The sequence below is a fragment of the Daphnia carinata genome, chromosome 3 (assembly GCF_022539665.2).
Source record: "Daphnia carinata strain CSIRO-1 chromosome 3, CSIRO_AGI_Dcar_HiC_V3, whole genome shotgun sequence".
Classification (NCBI taxonomy): domain Eukaryota; kingdom Metazoa; phylum Arthropoda; class Branchiopoda; order Diplostraca; family Daphniidae; genus Daphnia; species Daphnia carinata.
This window is the reverse complement of record NC_081333.1, coordinates 8,733,094-8,747,867: the sequence shown is the minus strand read 5'-3', so window position 1 is coordinate 8,747,867 and position 14,774 is coordinate 8,733,094. Positions and strand designations below refer to the sequence as shown.

At 41.8% G+C, this 14,774-nt stretch overlaps 1 protein-coding gene across 1 annotated transcript; it reads right to left on the bottom strand.

The window, feature by feature from the left end:
- Positions 1 to 1,948: 1,948 nt before the first annotated feature.
- LOC130685674 (uncharacterized) lies at positions 1,949 to 13,803 on the bottom strand. Its single transcript, XM_057509001.2, has 5 exons — positions 13,613 to 13,803; positions 7,802 to 8,660; positions 7,517 to 7,719; positions 3,337 to 3,535; positions 1,949 to 3,231 (listed from the first exon to the last, which is right to left on the bottom strand). The coding sequence occupies exons 2-5, from the start codon at positions 8,537 to 8,539 to the stop codon at positions 2,944 to 2,946; spliced, it is 1,428 nt and encodes a 475-aa protein (XP_057364984.1). The 5' UTR covers positions 8,540 to 8,660; positions 13,613 to 13,803; the 3' UTR covers positions 1,949 to 2,943.
- Between the last annotated feature and the right edge of the window lie 971 nt (positions 13,804 to 14,774).

The window sequence follows — 14,774 nt, the reverse complement described above, 5'->3', positions numbered from 1 at the left end:
TGACGTCTGAATTCGCAACGAAGCGGCATTTCTCATCGGTGGGCGGGCACACAGTTGTCTGCAAAATCTTCCGGGCCAGTTGCCAATAGACTCAGTGTGTCCAGGCATTTTCTTTTTTTTTTTTTAGAACATACTTTCTTGTTGTATCAACCCGCCTACAGAGGTACGACCATTTTCGAAAAAAAAAATGGGAGGCCGCACTATGAAGCATTAGCCTCAGGTTTTCTTTTTGTTTTTGGATGGGAGATAGGCTACTTGTCACGACGGAAGCGCTGCAATAGTCAGTGGCCGTTTATTCTGGCTCTGCGGATGAATAAATCAGCACGAGCCTGTCCAATGGGGACGCCACATTCTTTTTCTTTACGTAAAAAGGGGGAAGGTCGTCCTCTTTTAAATTAAATCACCAGCGTGAATCAACACAGTCCCACTTGGATATCGCGCAAAAATGGAGGGTCCTCTTAACGAATCGAATAAAAAAAAAAAAAAAAAAAAAAAAAGGGATGGAGTAGAACTGGAAGTCGAGCTTTTGTCTTTTGACCGCGCTTGATATTCGGATAATTCTCATCTAATTTAAACACGTTTTTGCTTACGTCTTCTTTTATTTACTATCGAAGGATCGCTTTCCTGTCGATTGGCTATTCCTACCACGACGTGGATGTAGTCAATAGTCTGCGATAAATGACAAATCAATAGAGACACGTACGCACACACGGAATAAAAGAGGAACACACACACGAAAACGTGGGTGTGTGGGAAAAATAGCTTTCCTACGTTTTCGATAGGGAAATAAAAAAGACAAGGAGAGCTGTTGGTGGTGGTGGTGACATTTCGTGCGAGCTGTTGGGCTTCTATCCAATCTCCCAACTGTTTTTCTTTCCCCAGTAAAAGAAGACAAAAGTATCTGATAAGTGGGGCATTGAAAGAACTAGCTTGTTTGGCAAGTTGACTCTGTCGATATGAACGGGGGGGAAATAGAAGAAGGCAAAGCCAAAAACCATCTTTTGCCCATCTTTGATCTTTTGCACGCATGACGTTCTTTGCGCGATGGACGAGTCAAAGACAGAGAGAGATCGTTTTATTTATTCTTTTTTCACGTTTTTTTCCCGCTTTAGTGGCTGGCTTTATTTCCTTATTGACACTTTAGCCTGTTTTTTTTTTTTTTTTTTGCGTTTGTACGCCCACGAAACAAAAGCGTTTGGACGATAAGCGTCGATGATGGTGTGCGGCTGACAAGGATTCTGTGTTTCTTTGCGAAGTCGAGGAAAGTAGTTGTAGATCAACGTGATCAACTGAGACAGGGAAAGAGATGGAAATAATGCGCCCAGTTGACAGTAAAAATGACGGGGAGATGATGGTCTTTTAAAAAAGTAGGGCTACCTTTAAAAGGCCTACGTTTCTGTTCTAGAATGCGCAACGCTGACCATAAAAACGCAATCCAGTTGTTGGTTTTCCCCCTTTATTTCGAGTATAACAAATCATGGAGAAGAACGACTTTGATGTTTCCATTTTTCTTGGTTGTCTTGCTACCCCTTTTCTGTTGATTTCAGTCTTGTCTAGTCGCATTTGCATAAAACGTTTACCTTTAAATCGTGAATGACGCCTCAAAACTCTTTCTTTGCGCTGTCACGTTTATCTTTTTATTGCAACGATAGAATGACTCTTTTTAAGTCCCTTTGGGGTGGGGGGGTGGAGGGCAGGCCGTCCGCCGTCGTGAGTGTTTGAAGCCAATTTTTCTTTTGTCACCTGTCAAGGATAAACGGGTCAGCGGGTTGAACCTTTGACAGTTCTCCCAATACTATTGTATAGCTTTAAAAAGCGAAAGGCAGCAAAGTTTGCGGCATAAAGAAAAACATTTTGTGCAAGACGTTGCAATTCACGGTGGACTATCAAACTTTATTTTTGCTCCATTAAAATTGATGCTGCGTGTCGCAATGAATGCGAAACTCCGTTCTGAAAGTTTGGCGATTCCATTCATTTGTATTTGTTTTTATATTCTAAACCAAAGTGTAGGGACAATCACGTATAATCAATATATTTTGTTTAATCAGCATACGTTTCAATACAGAACGTCAGGGCGTACAGAACTCGTAGAGATTTCAATTTCCGTTTACAACCAATGCGATTGCGTGTGTCCATGACACACGCTTATTTATTTTATTTTCATCCTGGAAACTGGGTGTCGTGTTGGTGTTTTAATCAGCGTCGTCAGTCATCTCGTTATTAACCGGAAAGGCGGGTGAAAAGGAAACAACAGCCGAAGGGAAGCCACAGGTAATGCACAAGACAGCAAAACAGAGTCGGTTGAGTCTAACGGCGTTACGTTTGTGTTTTAGAATGGGCGCTGTTGCAAGTAAATGATATTGATTCCGAGGCCGAAACGGGTGCGATTCTTGGGGGGTGGGGTGGTGTATTGATATAGTAAACTAGTCTGCTGAAATGTACAGGGGGAAGATATCGTAAAGCCTAATTTTGCGCGACACAATCTTGAATGCACGGAGCGGGAATATGTTTATTAGTGGAGGACATTGAAAATGGAACATGGGGGCAGTCAACAACGAGAATAGCGTCATGTAACAATTTTTTAAAAAACCATTTACATTCAAATTTAGCTTTTGGCGTTGGCATTTTCCTTCAGTTCAGTCCAGTTAAAGAGAAGGGAAGAATTTCGGAGATTGACATTATCAGCATGCGGTGGATTTGATTACATCTAATGAAATCGAGTTTTGCATTCAATCTCTGCCAAACAAACATAAATTCTTTCATTTTTTTTTACGGAAGATGTCAGGGTTAATTGAACTTTATAATGTTATATAATATTTAGTATTACATTATATATCATACGTCAATTGAAAAAAGGGGGGATATAGTCTATTTGCACGGGGAAAAGCTCAATTGATTGAGGCATCAACGAAGCGAAAAATAAAAATAATGGAATTAAATTATTCATGCGCTACATTGCGATGGGCTATTATCGGTGTGATGGAATATCAGCAACTCGTCTGATGGATGATTGCGTTGATGGTGATGAAATTCGCCTATCGTGACGTTCGGTAGGGACATTCGCCTGCTGGTCAACGGTATGAAATGGCTGGGATGTTTGCACTGCAGCACAGCATCACCTTCAATGTCGCGGGCCAACTGTTCCGTGTAAATGACCGGCGGTGGGTCGGGCATCAATTCCATCGTCGACAGGTTCCACTCCGTAAAACCGTCGGAATAATTGCTATCCATCTGCTCGAACAACCCAAACGATTCATTGAAACGATACGCAAAGTAAGGGAAACTGAGAGCGGCGGGAAGAACGGTAGTCTGTTGTACACGTGATTTATAATTTACCTGATCCCTGTCGTAGCCGAGGTTGTTACTGGACAGGTATTTACTGTTATCGCCGGCTTTACACGGGCTGCTGAACGACAGGCCGAGCAGGAGAGCCACGAGCAAAAAGAGGAAGACAGCCCCAACGGCACCGTACACTGTCACTTCTGAGCCCACGGTCGCCACCATAGACGACATCTCCATGCTACTTATCATCCCTCTGTAGTGACGTACGAGCAGGGTCGTAAGAAAAAAAAGGAAAAAAACATTAGGTGAGTGACAGGGTTTTAGGGCGATTTTATTCTTGGAGGTAGATGATGTTATTATGATATTTGAAGTTGTTCGAAACACAATACGAGGCAAAGGGTTGTAAAAGGAGCTTACGGCGTGTGCCGAAGGCCAAAGTTTTGGGCGTAACATGTTCGAGTGTCGTAAACGAGGTGGGAACAAGATCTTTTGTTTTATGTTGGCAACTCATTTTGAGATGGACTAATTGGTCGTCGGCGTCTAGGGCCTACGCGCGCGGCATTCGTCGTGTTGAGATGGACGCGTTTCTTGTTTTTTTAACTTGGCTGCACACAGCGTTTTGTTCAACAAGTTTAACGAGTGTAGTGTGTGCAAACGTGCCCCAGTAAATCGCCGTGCTGCACTAGCATTTAATTGAGTTGTGACATTACAAGAGCCGTTAGTTCATTTTTTTCTTGTCGTTTTGAAGGAAATTCAAACTTTTTTGTGAAATTGAACAGCGACATTTTTTACCGTTAAAGATTAGAGACTTGAAAACTTTTCGAAATTTCGTTAAATGTCGATGGATCTTTGTCGTGTCTTGAACATCAATGTCTTTTTACTTAATTCCATTCTGGCTAATGTTTCTTGCTAGCTTCACTAATTGCATGAGGGGGAGGATTAGAATGGACATTTCTCGGTATCTTCTAATTGGACAAAACGAACATTAAAACTAATTCAGTCACACTAATGAAATATTGCTTAAGATGACGAATGCAAATGGTTTTGTTGATGTACTCGAATTATCTGCAGGCCTTTTAACATTGTTCGTCTTTTTGCATTTCAAATTCCAAACAAGAAACAAAAACCTCTGAATAATGTGCGGAACTCATTAGAAATGTAGATGATAAGACGCTTTCATACAGATTTAGCGAGTATGTTAGCGGCCGAGTATTTCAGTCGTCCCCGTTGCCCTCACTAAAATTTTGAAATACTCGTGGAATGGGTGAATATTTGTCCAGCAGCCCAAGCTCTTCCTACTCCACATTGATTACTACCTGCATGGCAACGGTTCGAAATTGCAACGACGTACATCTTATACGTAACTCGTGCCCATTACATAACTTAATAGAAATGCGGTCTTGTTTCCCGCTAGCGTCAGTCTCTTTGTGTTACCCCTTGTAATCGTCAACCAGCTGCATCAAAACAATACCTTCGCAAAGAAGAACGTCCCTTGCCAAAAGCAAACCCCTTACAAACAGCCTTTTTGATTGTAAAAATGCCAATTAGATCAAATTCGTCTTTAGGTGACATTTGACGCTATCCCCTTGGCAACGGTCTCCAGGGCAACATAAGAAACCTTAAATATAAAATATTAAAAAAAAATCATTGTAAATCGCCGCCGTCGTGTACTAAAGAAGGACTTGTTATCAAACATATCGTGCAGATGAATACGATTCTTAAGGGCTGAACGAGCTACTGCCCTTCGTTGCGGGACGTTCGGGAAAATCAACTCCGTGTCGGATGATCGTGTTCGACGGTCTATCGAATGTCTTATTATATAGGTTTGCAATTGGAAAACTCCCCCGCAGACATAAAAAATTGACATGGTATTGATGATTCACGCCTCGTGTCAAGGTTCTTTCCACCTGGCTCCGCTAGCTTGTAATAATGACTAGATCTCTTTCCCCTTTGTGTGTGTGTATGTGTGTGTGTGTGTTATAGCAACGTAGTTGCAAACAACTGGGCTCGATGGCTCGAAGGCAATAACAGCCGCAACTTTGAAAAGCTGCAATCAACTTTTTTTTGGGGCGGTTGGCTCTGTAGCCTTTTTTTCGGTATTTCATTATTAAGGTCTGTCTCTCATCTCCCTTCATCATATATGTATTAGGCCTGTAGACAGCTGTTTTCTTTTTTTCTTTTTTTTTTTAGTTATTTATTTATTATTATTTTGTTGTATGTCGTTGGCTTTTGACGTGCCTCCCATATTTTTGAATCGCATCTGGCGGTTTTGCCTCCCGCGATATGAAAATCCAATGTTTTTTCGGGGGGTTCCTATTCGCCCATTCAGGCAGCGTCTTTTCTCGTGAATCTGCCTCAAAAGACTTTACTCGCGTCTTTCTGTACCAGGAAATGCGCGAAACGTTTTATACAAGCGTTTTTCTTTTATCGTGGGAGGGTCTTCCCTTGTTGTTTTTTCTCCTTATTTTTGTATTTATTTATTTACGCTTGGATTCTGTTGACGTTTTGAAAGCGTTTTCTTTAAAAGAGGAAAATAACTTTTTATGCTAGACTAGGTTAGAATAATAAATGCAGGGCGAAGAGCGTCGCGAATAGAGCAAAGCAAGAGGAAAAGCAGCAAATATAAATCACGGCCAGCGTTATAATACCACGATCGTCTTTTTTTTCCGCCATTGATCTGGTGAAAGGGAGTCGTGGGAGACACGCAAAAGATTGAGTGAGGAAGTATAAAAAACAAACAAAACAAGGGGTGAATAGATATCGTTTGAAAAAAAAAAAAATAGGAAAAATGTAGCTACTGTTTTTTGTTTATAATAGGATAAACTTTGCTGCTTTTAACAATTGGCCAGTTCTATCATCAGATGAAATAAATGAAATAACATTATCAAAAAGAGAGAGAGAGAGAGAGAAAAATGGTTTTTCTTTTTCAATCAAAAGGATTTAGTTACTCTTACTTTTGTGTATTGTATAGAAGACTATCGCAGATCTATTGTTGGAGCAAGCCAACTCAAAAGTTGTTGCCTGTTGTGGCAAGAGTCGTTTATCAACAACTTGGCAAAAGTTTTTCTTTCATTTCCCCACGTGCCGACGTGTTCATCATCGACCCGCGAACACTTCAACTAGGAAAAAAAAACCCGCTCAAGTCTAGTGCTAGCCAATAAAACAGTCCTTGTTTCACTTACCATTGCAAAAGAAAGGCAAACAAATCAAACATGTTTTTGTTTTCTTTTTTAGCTTTTTTTTTTTTTTTTCATTGACTGGCCATAAGAAAAGTTCGATAAGAGAACATAAATTACATCCTTCTGGGGTATATCCTCATTTTCAATTCGTTTTTCGTTTTTGTATATTCCCGGGGTAGGATGGGATTCTCGTGTGTGTGGGTATTCATCTATAGGCAAATTTGGTTTTCGCCTTGCCTCCGGCTATGTTTGTATGCGTAACGCAATCATGCTCGATCTGGTACCTCACTCTAGAATATTTGCCTATACATTTTTCATTTTATTTCCTTTTTTTTTTAAAGTAAACAGTTCGTTGTTTACAATCTACTGTATAACAAATCGTTACTTGATGTGACACTATTTATTATTGGTGGAATGTTTATTTTATTATTTTCATTCCTCAATTTCGAACTTGTTTGCCTCGCTTTTATGCCTGATGTTTTGATTTGATATTTGTCGACCTCTCAACGACAACTGGCCGTCGCCACTATAATAACATTTTTTGGTCCAACAAGACACAACTCTCCGTATACGTTATGGCGACCCAATCGTGTCGGCGAGTGTTGGGACGTCAGAAGCAGAAGGTCCCCCCCCTCATCCCTCCAAAATATCTTTGTTACAATGTGCACGTAGTGGACCTCGATCCCCCTCCACGCAATCGTATCACATGTACACACGAATGCAGCGACGGCAAAGACGGAATGGCTGCTAACAATTGCCCACCGTTCGCGATTGGTCCGCACAGTATTATAGTGAAATATCATGGGGGCTCATGTTATTTTTTACGTGCTCTTCCTTATTAAATTCAATCGTAGTCTATAATTCATATGGCAGCTTTGGTGACGTGTAAGCCAAGACAGTGACGTAACTCAACGTAAAACTGTGTCCGCGTCTGGACTGTCAAAAATGACATTTGAATTACCAGGCCGTTGACGCGTTCATTAAGTGTGGACGTTTATCAATGGGACCTTATGGTGGCAACTTGTAGTGTATGTTATGAGACAGTAGAATCTGACCTTTGGTCGACGATCTCGTCGAAGCGGATGATGCGATCGACTTGGAATTCGTGACCGGAGAGCTCGAGCAGGGTGACATTGCCTTGTCCGAGAGCCTCCAGCCCGGCGGCTCCCGTTCCGCCGTAGACGAGATGCGAAGGCTCGACGCTGATGTTGGCCAAAATGGCTTGCGGCGTCAGCAGAATCCGGTTGATGGCCACGTCCTGTATGCGTTGCAAAATACGTCGTCATAATCGAAATGCGTTCTTAGGCCGTTGCGTTATACTTTTAAATCAAATTACTGACGTTGTAATCGGCGTCGAGACGAGCGGCCAGGTTGAGACGGAGGTAGGTGCCCAGGTCGCGCTGTCGGCGGTTAGCCACCGTTGCATTGCCGTTGATAATGAACAGCATCCAAGGCCAAAATGGAGAGAGCGTAGCCGATGGAAGAACATTGTTGTTTTTAGCGTCGGCCGTTGAAGGTCGGCTGGGCAAAGTTGGGAAGGGCGCCAATTTTGAAACGGAAGTCGTCACTGGAAATGGGGTAGAAGATAAAAATTCGGCGCTGTCGAACGATTCTGCGGAAGATTCGGCATCCGCATACGTCCGCACAGTCGCCGTCATTTCGGATGATGTGATGCTTTTGGTCGTCGATGGCAGTTGCGTGGCAATGGGCGTCCATTGCGTTGCGTCTGCCAATTCAGTGCCATTCAAAGTCGCCGTGACGGCCGCGCCCGTCACTGAGACAATTACAGTTTGCGCTGTTGGACCGGCCGTCTCGTCGCTACGGGCCCATGTCGTCGAAGAGGGGTTGAGCAACGCCATCAAATTGTGAGACTTTGTTGTTGTTCCTTCTCGCGTAGTCGACGACGTGGGTAGGATGTCGACACGGCCAATGTTGACTCCCGTCGTCGTGGCTGTCTCCAATTTGTCACCGTGTTTTTCTTGCTGGCTAGTCATTATTTCATCGAAGGCTTGAATTTCGCCAGACAAGCGCGTCAGACAAAAGGCCAAGACGATCCAATGAACCAGCCCATCCGCCATGTTTCGTTTCAAAAACGAAAAGAAATGTTGCCAATTCTTAATTTTCGTGTGGGGGTATCTTTGCACGCCAGCCGTGTCTCGATTAATATTCAGACGATCAATCAAATGCCGTCATTCGAACCTGAAGAGAAAAAAAGGAAAGAGAAAATTCTCGTTAAGCCCCCCGTTTTTTTTAAAGCGCGATGTCATTCGTCATGCGAAAAAAAATAAACAAAAGGCACGTTTATTCGGGTTGATCCATGATTATCATAGCTGCTGCCGAATAACAAAAAGAATGGAGAAAAAACAAAGAGGGAACGTGTGACACGCGTGGCGAAGCCGAATCGAATCGAACGAGACGATTACCACGTCAAATGGCGAAAAAGGGCGTAGGAAGAAATGAAAAGCATCGAAGGTTGTCATCGGTTACGAAGCAAATAATCTCAGCGTGTCACCAGAGCAACAAGAAGTCATCACTCATCGTTATCGCTGCTAGCTGGGTGTTGCGTAGATATAATAGTAGCGAAGCACCGAGAGAAAATGATGGTTCAAAATATTTGACGAGCCTCATTTTTTTTTTATCGTAACAAGACTGTTCTATACATATTTCACGAAAATAATCTGTATAGAGTTTGCTAGATTTGTAAAGCTAAGAATATCAGACGGAATTCAGCCGCCATCGATTGTTTGGATTATTACAAAGGGGGGCCGGTCCTGTGCGTAGAGATAGGGAGCTTAAATGTATACACAGAGTTTGGAGCGAAAGGCGGCGATACAATATGTGAATGCTGATTGATGAATATGAGTGCAGCGAGAGTATTCTGTAAAGACCTACGAAATTTTCCTAATACACAGGCAACCGAGAGTCTCCGAGGATTGTGGCTCTGCCACACGTGCCCGGCTTTCATCTTCTTCTGCTCTAATCATTACGATGCTTCAAGCACTTTGCCACGACGTCCTTCTTTTCTTTACATCAGTATACGAATACGTAAGCGGTCTATGTGTGTGTTTAAGCCATGTGAGGAAAGTAAAAAAAAAAAATAGGGAGAGAAAATGAATCTCGGTCGAGTATGTTGTAGCAACGCCAGCTGCATGTAACGGATTGAGCTAACACGAAACGAATGAAAAAAGGGGCCGGAGAGAGAGAGAGAGAGAGAGAGAGAGAGAGAGAGAGAGAGAGTGGAAGAGCTTGAGCACTCTCGGATACGGTCGTGAATTCACCATTTCTCCATCATATTTGTATGTGGCCAGTGCTTTATTTCCCCGCTTTTTATATTTTATTTAAGGACGAATGGAAAAGATGGAAAGAGTGTTTATTTCTCTCCCTTTTTTTTTTTAAACCATTACAGGGCCAGCCATTTTTCAAATCAGGGATAGAAAGCAGTTTTTTTTTCTTTTTTGGAAAATAATATCGCGTGTTATATAGCGCTCCTGTGCTGCTGGCCAAAGCCGACGGGATTGTAGTAGCCAGGATAGAACTCCCGAGACCAAGGACATCGACGCAGAGGAGTTGCAAATATATATATATATATATATATATATAAAGACTTAGACGTGTAGCAATATAATCTAACAGGGGGGACAAAAAAAGGAGAGCTCTATCTAGTCGTGAGAGGTGGCCATCGTAACGACGGACGACGATAAACTGTATATAGAATCGAGAGAAAGAGATGGTCTCCCCTTTCAGAAAAGGAAGAAAGGAAATGTAACAGAAAGAAGAAGATTGGCAAGTGTGCGTAGAGAGGCAGAGAACAACATGGTAGTCGTTGTTATACAATCATTTTTTTACTGACGGTCCTAGTGTATTGACGTCATCGTTTCGGCAGGGAGACCAAATCGACCGATGTGAAATGACTGAAATCGGTTTACTGTTGTCGGTCGCGATCGAAATTGATTGTTGATTTGTGTGCGGGAGGCGGGGACGAAACGGTGGACACAACAAAAAGATCGACATCTTATTTTCTTTTATTGTTAGTTGGCGAGTCCTTTTTTTTATTCCCCCTTTTACATTTGGTTCCTTATTGTCGACGTCCACTTTGTTTGGATCATCACAAATTCTGAACGATTTTAAGGGACCTACAGTTTTTGCAATTTTTTTCAATCAATTTTTCAATTTCCATTTGATAACAATTTGAAATAAGCTTGTTGCGTTTAATTCGGAAGCATGCTAACTCAATTTTGTTTTTTCTCAAACAGAAGGACGTATGCAAATTGATGGAACACGGGCGATGGTACGCATAGGCCATTGGCCTCTAATGGAGCATCCGACGACTGGAGCGCAAAATGGTGAGTCCAAAGAATTTCGCTCTTTCTTTAAACGCTCTTTTGGATGATTTCGTTTAAGAAATGCGCATACGAGAACACTTGTTTACATAAGTGATGATACTAGAAACTTTCCTTTTTAAAGAGCTTTCGCCCCCACTTTGTCACTGCCGTGTGTTCACCATCAATAGACAACCAGAGAACGTTCCCACTCTGAAAAAACTATGCTTCTCTTTTGCTACGTTCCGGAAAGATCTCATTTATCGACCCATCAAATTCCATTTTATAATGCACCGCCATTGTTCCATACACTTTGCTCTTTCGTATCCGAAATGCCACGTAAAAAAAAGTAGACTCTCGGCGTTCATTAGCCTTGTTAGCCTTTTGAATTTAAAAGCCTCACGAGTTTTTCAGCCAAAAAAAAAATTATTGTATTCGCCTTTCCTTTTCAACGGATGTATCCATATACAATGATTTAGCGGCTACCCTTTGTTTGCCTTTCATCGTTCTGCTCACAGTTTGTTCGAGCGTCTGGAACGTTGGATCCCTCGAGTTGAAAGAAAGAAGGGAAAACGGGCGCAAGCGGAAAAGCAATTGGGGGGGGGGGGAGAGAGGCTGGAGGGTGCTAAATAAATGGCGGGTAAGGTACAAGGTGATGGAGAAACACAAGGGCAAATGAAAACGAAATAAATCTTGTCAATCTTTTTATTTTTAAAATATAATCTTGGCTCAAAGTTTCGAGAGTAGAATAAGTTTTGGGCACGGGATGAATAACTTGGCAGAAAGGAGCTGGGGTCTTATTCGGCAGAATTTGCATACGCGAAGGCGTAGGTAAGAATATGTATGCGAGCAAACGTCGCTTCGAGTATAACCTCAGCGCAATAATACGTCGGCGAAGTAAAAGAATAAAGATGGAAAAATCGATGAAAGGAACGTATTTTCATCTTCGAATTATTCTTTTTTCAATTCTTGGATGTTAAAAAAAAATAATAAGCAAACACATATCTCTCGGACAAAGGACAATTCCTAGTATAACAAGGGAATCATATCTACCTGTGCGTAACGTAGAAATATAATAAGGTATATAACATGACGAGTCGTTAAATGGATTTTCAAAGGACCGACGGCGTTAGCGTAAATCTTTATATCCCGATTGAAAGCGTAGAGGAAACGTGCAATCGAGATGAAAGAGAGGATGATGAAAATTCATCAAATTTTGCATTTATAAAATATTGGCGTTTATTTGGAATGGGGTTCTTTTTTTAAAGCCCTCGGGTTTGTATAGAAAGAAATAGGGAACAAATGAAGAGGCAGAATGCGTATTAGGTGCGTGTAGATGTAGAATTTGGAAGACGTTGGGCGTGTTTCATCGCCCCCTTCGGGCCCAACAGACATTCGAGTTCGATTTTCTTTTCTTTTTTTTCTTTTTTTGGGTTTGCCTCTGTTGGCCGACTTCCCTCTTTTCGTGCAGTTTGCAAGAAGGAAATAACTCGTCGAATCGAACGGCGGCTGTAAGATGATATCGTAGATCCGCTACGATGGCCAGATTTCAGAGCCAAAACATGAGAGAAAAGTAGCCTACAAGGGGGAACGCATGAGAAGTCTAAAAAAAAAAAGCAAGCTAGCCCGTCTCACTTGCTGACTTCTTACACACTGTGTGTACGTCTCGGGCGCTCTAGCTTATTTCTTTTATCTTTTTCTGTATGTTTGTTTTCTTATTTCTTGGTTGTTTTTGCGGCGAAAAGCAAACGTGCTGAGCGCTAGCCACATCGATCGACCGACGGGATGTTGTCATCCAAATGGCGAGAGAGAGATAGAGAGTGTTTTGAGTTAGAACGAAAGAGAAGCTTTCTTTTTACACGATGAAAATGTGATCCCGGTACCTGCCCTGTACGTTTCGCGTGTGGAACAAATCGAATTGCATCCGTCCAAGTGTAGAAAGGGGTATACACGAGGTGGTGCTATCATTGTAAAATAAATAAATAAAAAAAGAGGAGGGGGGAATAAAAGGAAACGTGAAAAGTACAATGCGCCAAAAAAAAGTACAAAATGAGTAGTATTGCACATGCCATTTTGCATTCAGCTCTGCTCACCGTCAAATCTGTAGATCTTCCAGGAGGTGTAATTGTGCTCTATATACGATATGCGTACTCGTGTTCACGCATTTATTTCAAAAGCCTGATGGCTGATTTCTGTTTTATATTTTCATCTTAAATTTGTTTAACGAAAAAGAGCGCAGAGTTCTTTTTACGAAGAAAAGTGCGGTAGAGATCGCTTTTGCGCATGATGTCTTAGTTTCGCGTTCATTTTTCAGAAAAGAACTTCTCGATTAATGAATTGTTTGACACTGTTTCGAAGTAGACATCGTTTCCTTTCCCAGAACTGCCTTTCTCTTGTGCCACTGTTTTTTTTCTTTCGCCTTCCGCTTTTTTCACGCGTGTCGTCGACTGCCGACGCACTGAACAACTGGGTTACATCCTACTCTATTCTGACTAGTTTTGCTCTGGCGTTCGATACGGTCGGCGCGAAACAACTGAATATTCTAATAGTCAGTTGGCTCGACACAAAGCCAAAAGGAAGAGCACAAAAGCAAGAACAACAAACAGCAAAAAGCCAATGAGAATAATTCAGCATCTATAAGTCGCAGGGTACGAAAAAAGCGAGATCAGCTATATAAAAAAAACTATTCCCGGTGTTATTGCTGACACTTTCTTATTTTTGTTTTTCTTGTAGATTTTTTTCCCCTATCCGTTTTAGTGTGTGTGTACTTATGATGACGTCAATGCAACGGAATCGGTCAGTCTCTACAATTCAAATAAATGCGGAGCTTACCCATTTCAGTAGTGTCCTTGTGATAAGTGAGAAGCAAATTCTTAGCACTCGCAGATGAATGACTGAAATACTACGCCAGTTAAATGATGTGTTGGAAGAATAGCCAAGTTTCTTTAAAGTTCTAGACGCGCACGCGCTCGTCTTCAACGTCCGTCTCTGTCTCGATTCTCTAGACTTCTCCCGTGCCAAAGTCGGGCAACAACTGGGTGTCTGATCGGTTGAGGTCTTCCCTTTTTATAGGCACTAGTCGTGTAGCATCCAACCAGAATCCGGAGCTCTTGGTGTTATATGCCGCAGCATCAGAATCGCACTCCTTCGTTATCATTTTGAGCATTTCTTTCCCCCCCCTCCCCTTTTTTTCCATCATCGTCTCTAACTAAAAATACTTTTATCGATATGCTAATATTGAAAACGCTGGTTCGTCGCGATAATTCGAAGTACATTTCACTTGAATTTCGCGTTTATCTTTGATATAATCGAACTTTTGAAGCCGATACCATATTTGCCACTTGTCTTTTTCCAATTGCGGATTAAAAACCAGTAATAGAAGACTAAGACGATTGAAACGCCACCTAAACAATATCTGCTTTATCGTGAGAGAAAGGGAGAGAAAAAAGCAATTGAGCCGAAATCATTGAAGGGCAGGTTTCGTGATGCCTGAAAGGAAACCAATATTATAAAAAAAACCTTACTGTATATATACTTATAAAGCTCTTTTTTTTTCTTTCTGGTTGTATATTTTTTGGGGGGAAGGCGGTGAAGGAGGCATGGTATGCAGTACGTGTGTAAACTATACGCCCTGCATTTTCATCATCGCTTTCAATTGAAAGAGTGTTTTTCGGAGCGCGCGGACTTCAAAAGAACTTGCAGCGGAATATCGTTGACGGGGTATACCCCCGAAGACTTTGTTTCTCCGGCACTATCCGCTTTTGCTTTTCTTTTCCCTATCGTGTAAAGGCAAAAAAAGAAACAAACATTTGAGGCAAAAGAGAAAACCGCAATATATATTGCAATGCGTGTAGCTTACGCGTCTACATGTAAAGAGCGGAAATTGCGCAACAATCATCGGCGCTGTGATTGAAACTGTGCACGCGTTTAAGCTCTTTGTATATATTTTTTTTGTTAGATGCAATAATAATACCCACCCCAAAAAAAATAGCGA

Bases quoted from the DNA above. Each gene is read 5' to 3' on its own strand.
- LOC130685674 (XM_057509001.2), bottom strand. From the start codon at position 8,539: ATGGCGGATGGGCTGGTTCATTGGATCGTCTTGGCCTTTTGTCTGACG. The intron at 7,720-7,801 runs GTCAGTAATTTG...CAACGCATACAG, and splicing joins GTCTCGACGCCGATTACAAC to GACGTGGCCATCAACCGGAT. The intron at 3,232-3,336 runs GTAAATTATAAA...TTGTTCGAGCAG, and splicing joins TCGGCTACGACAGGGATCAG to ATGGATAGCAATTATTCCGA.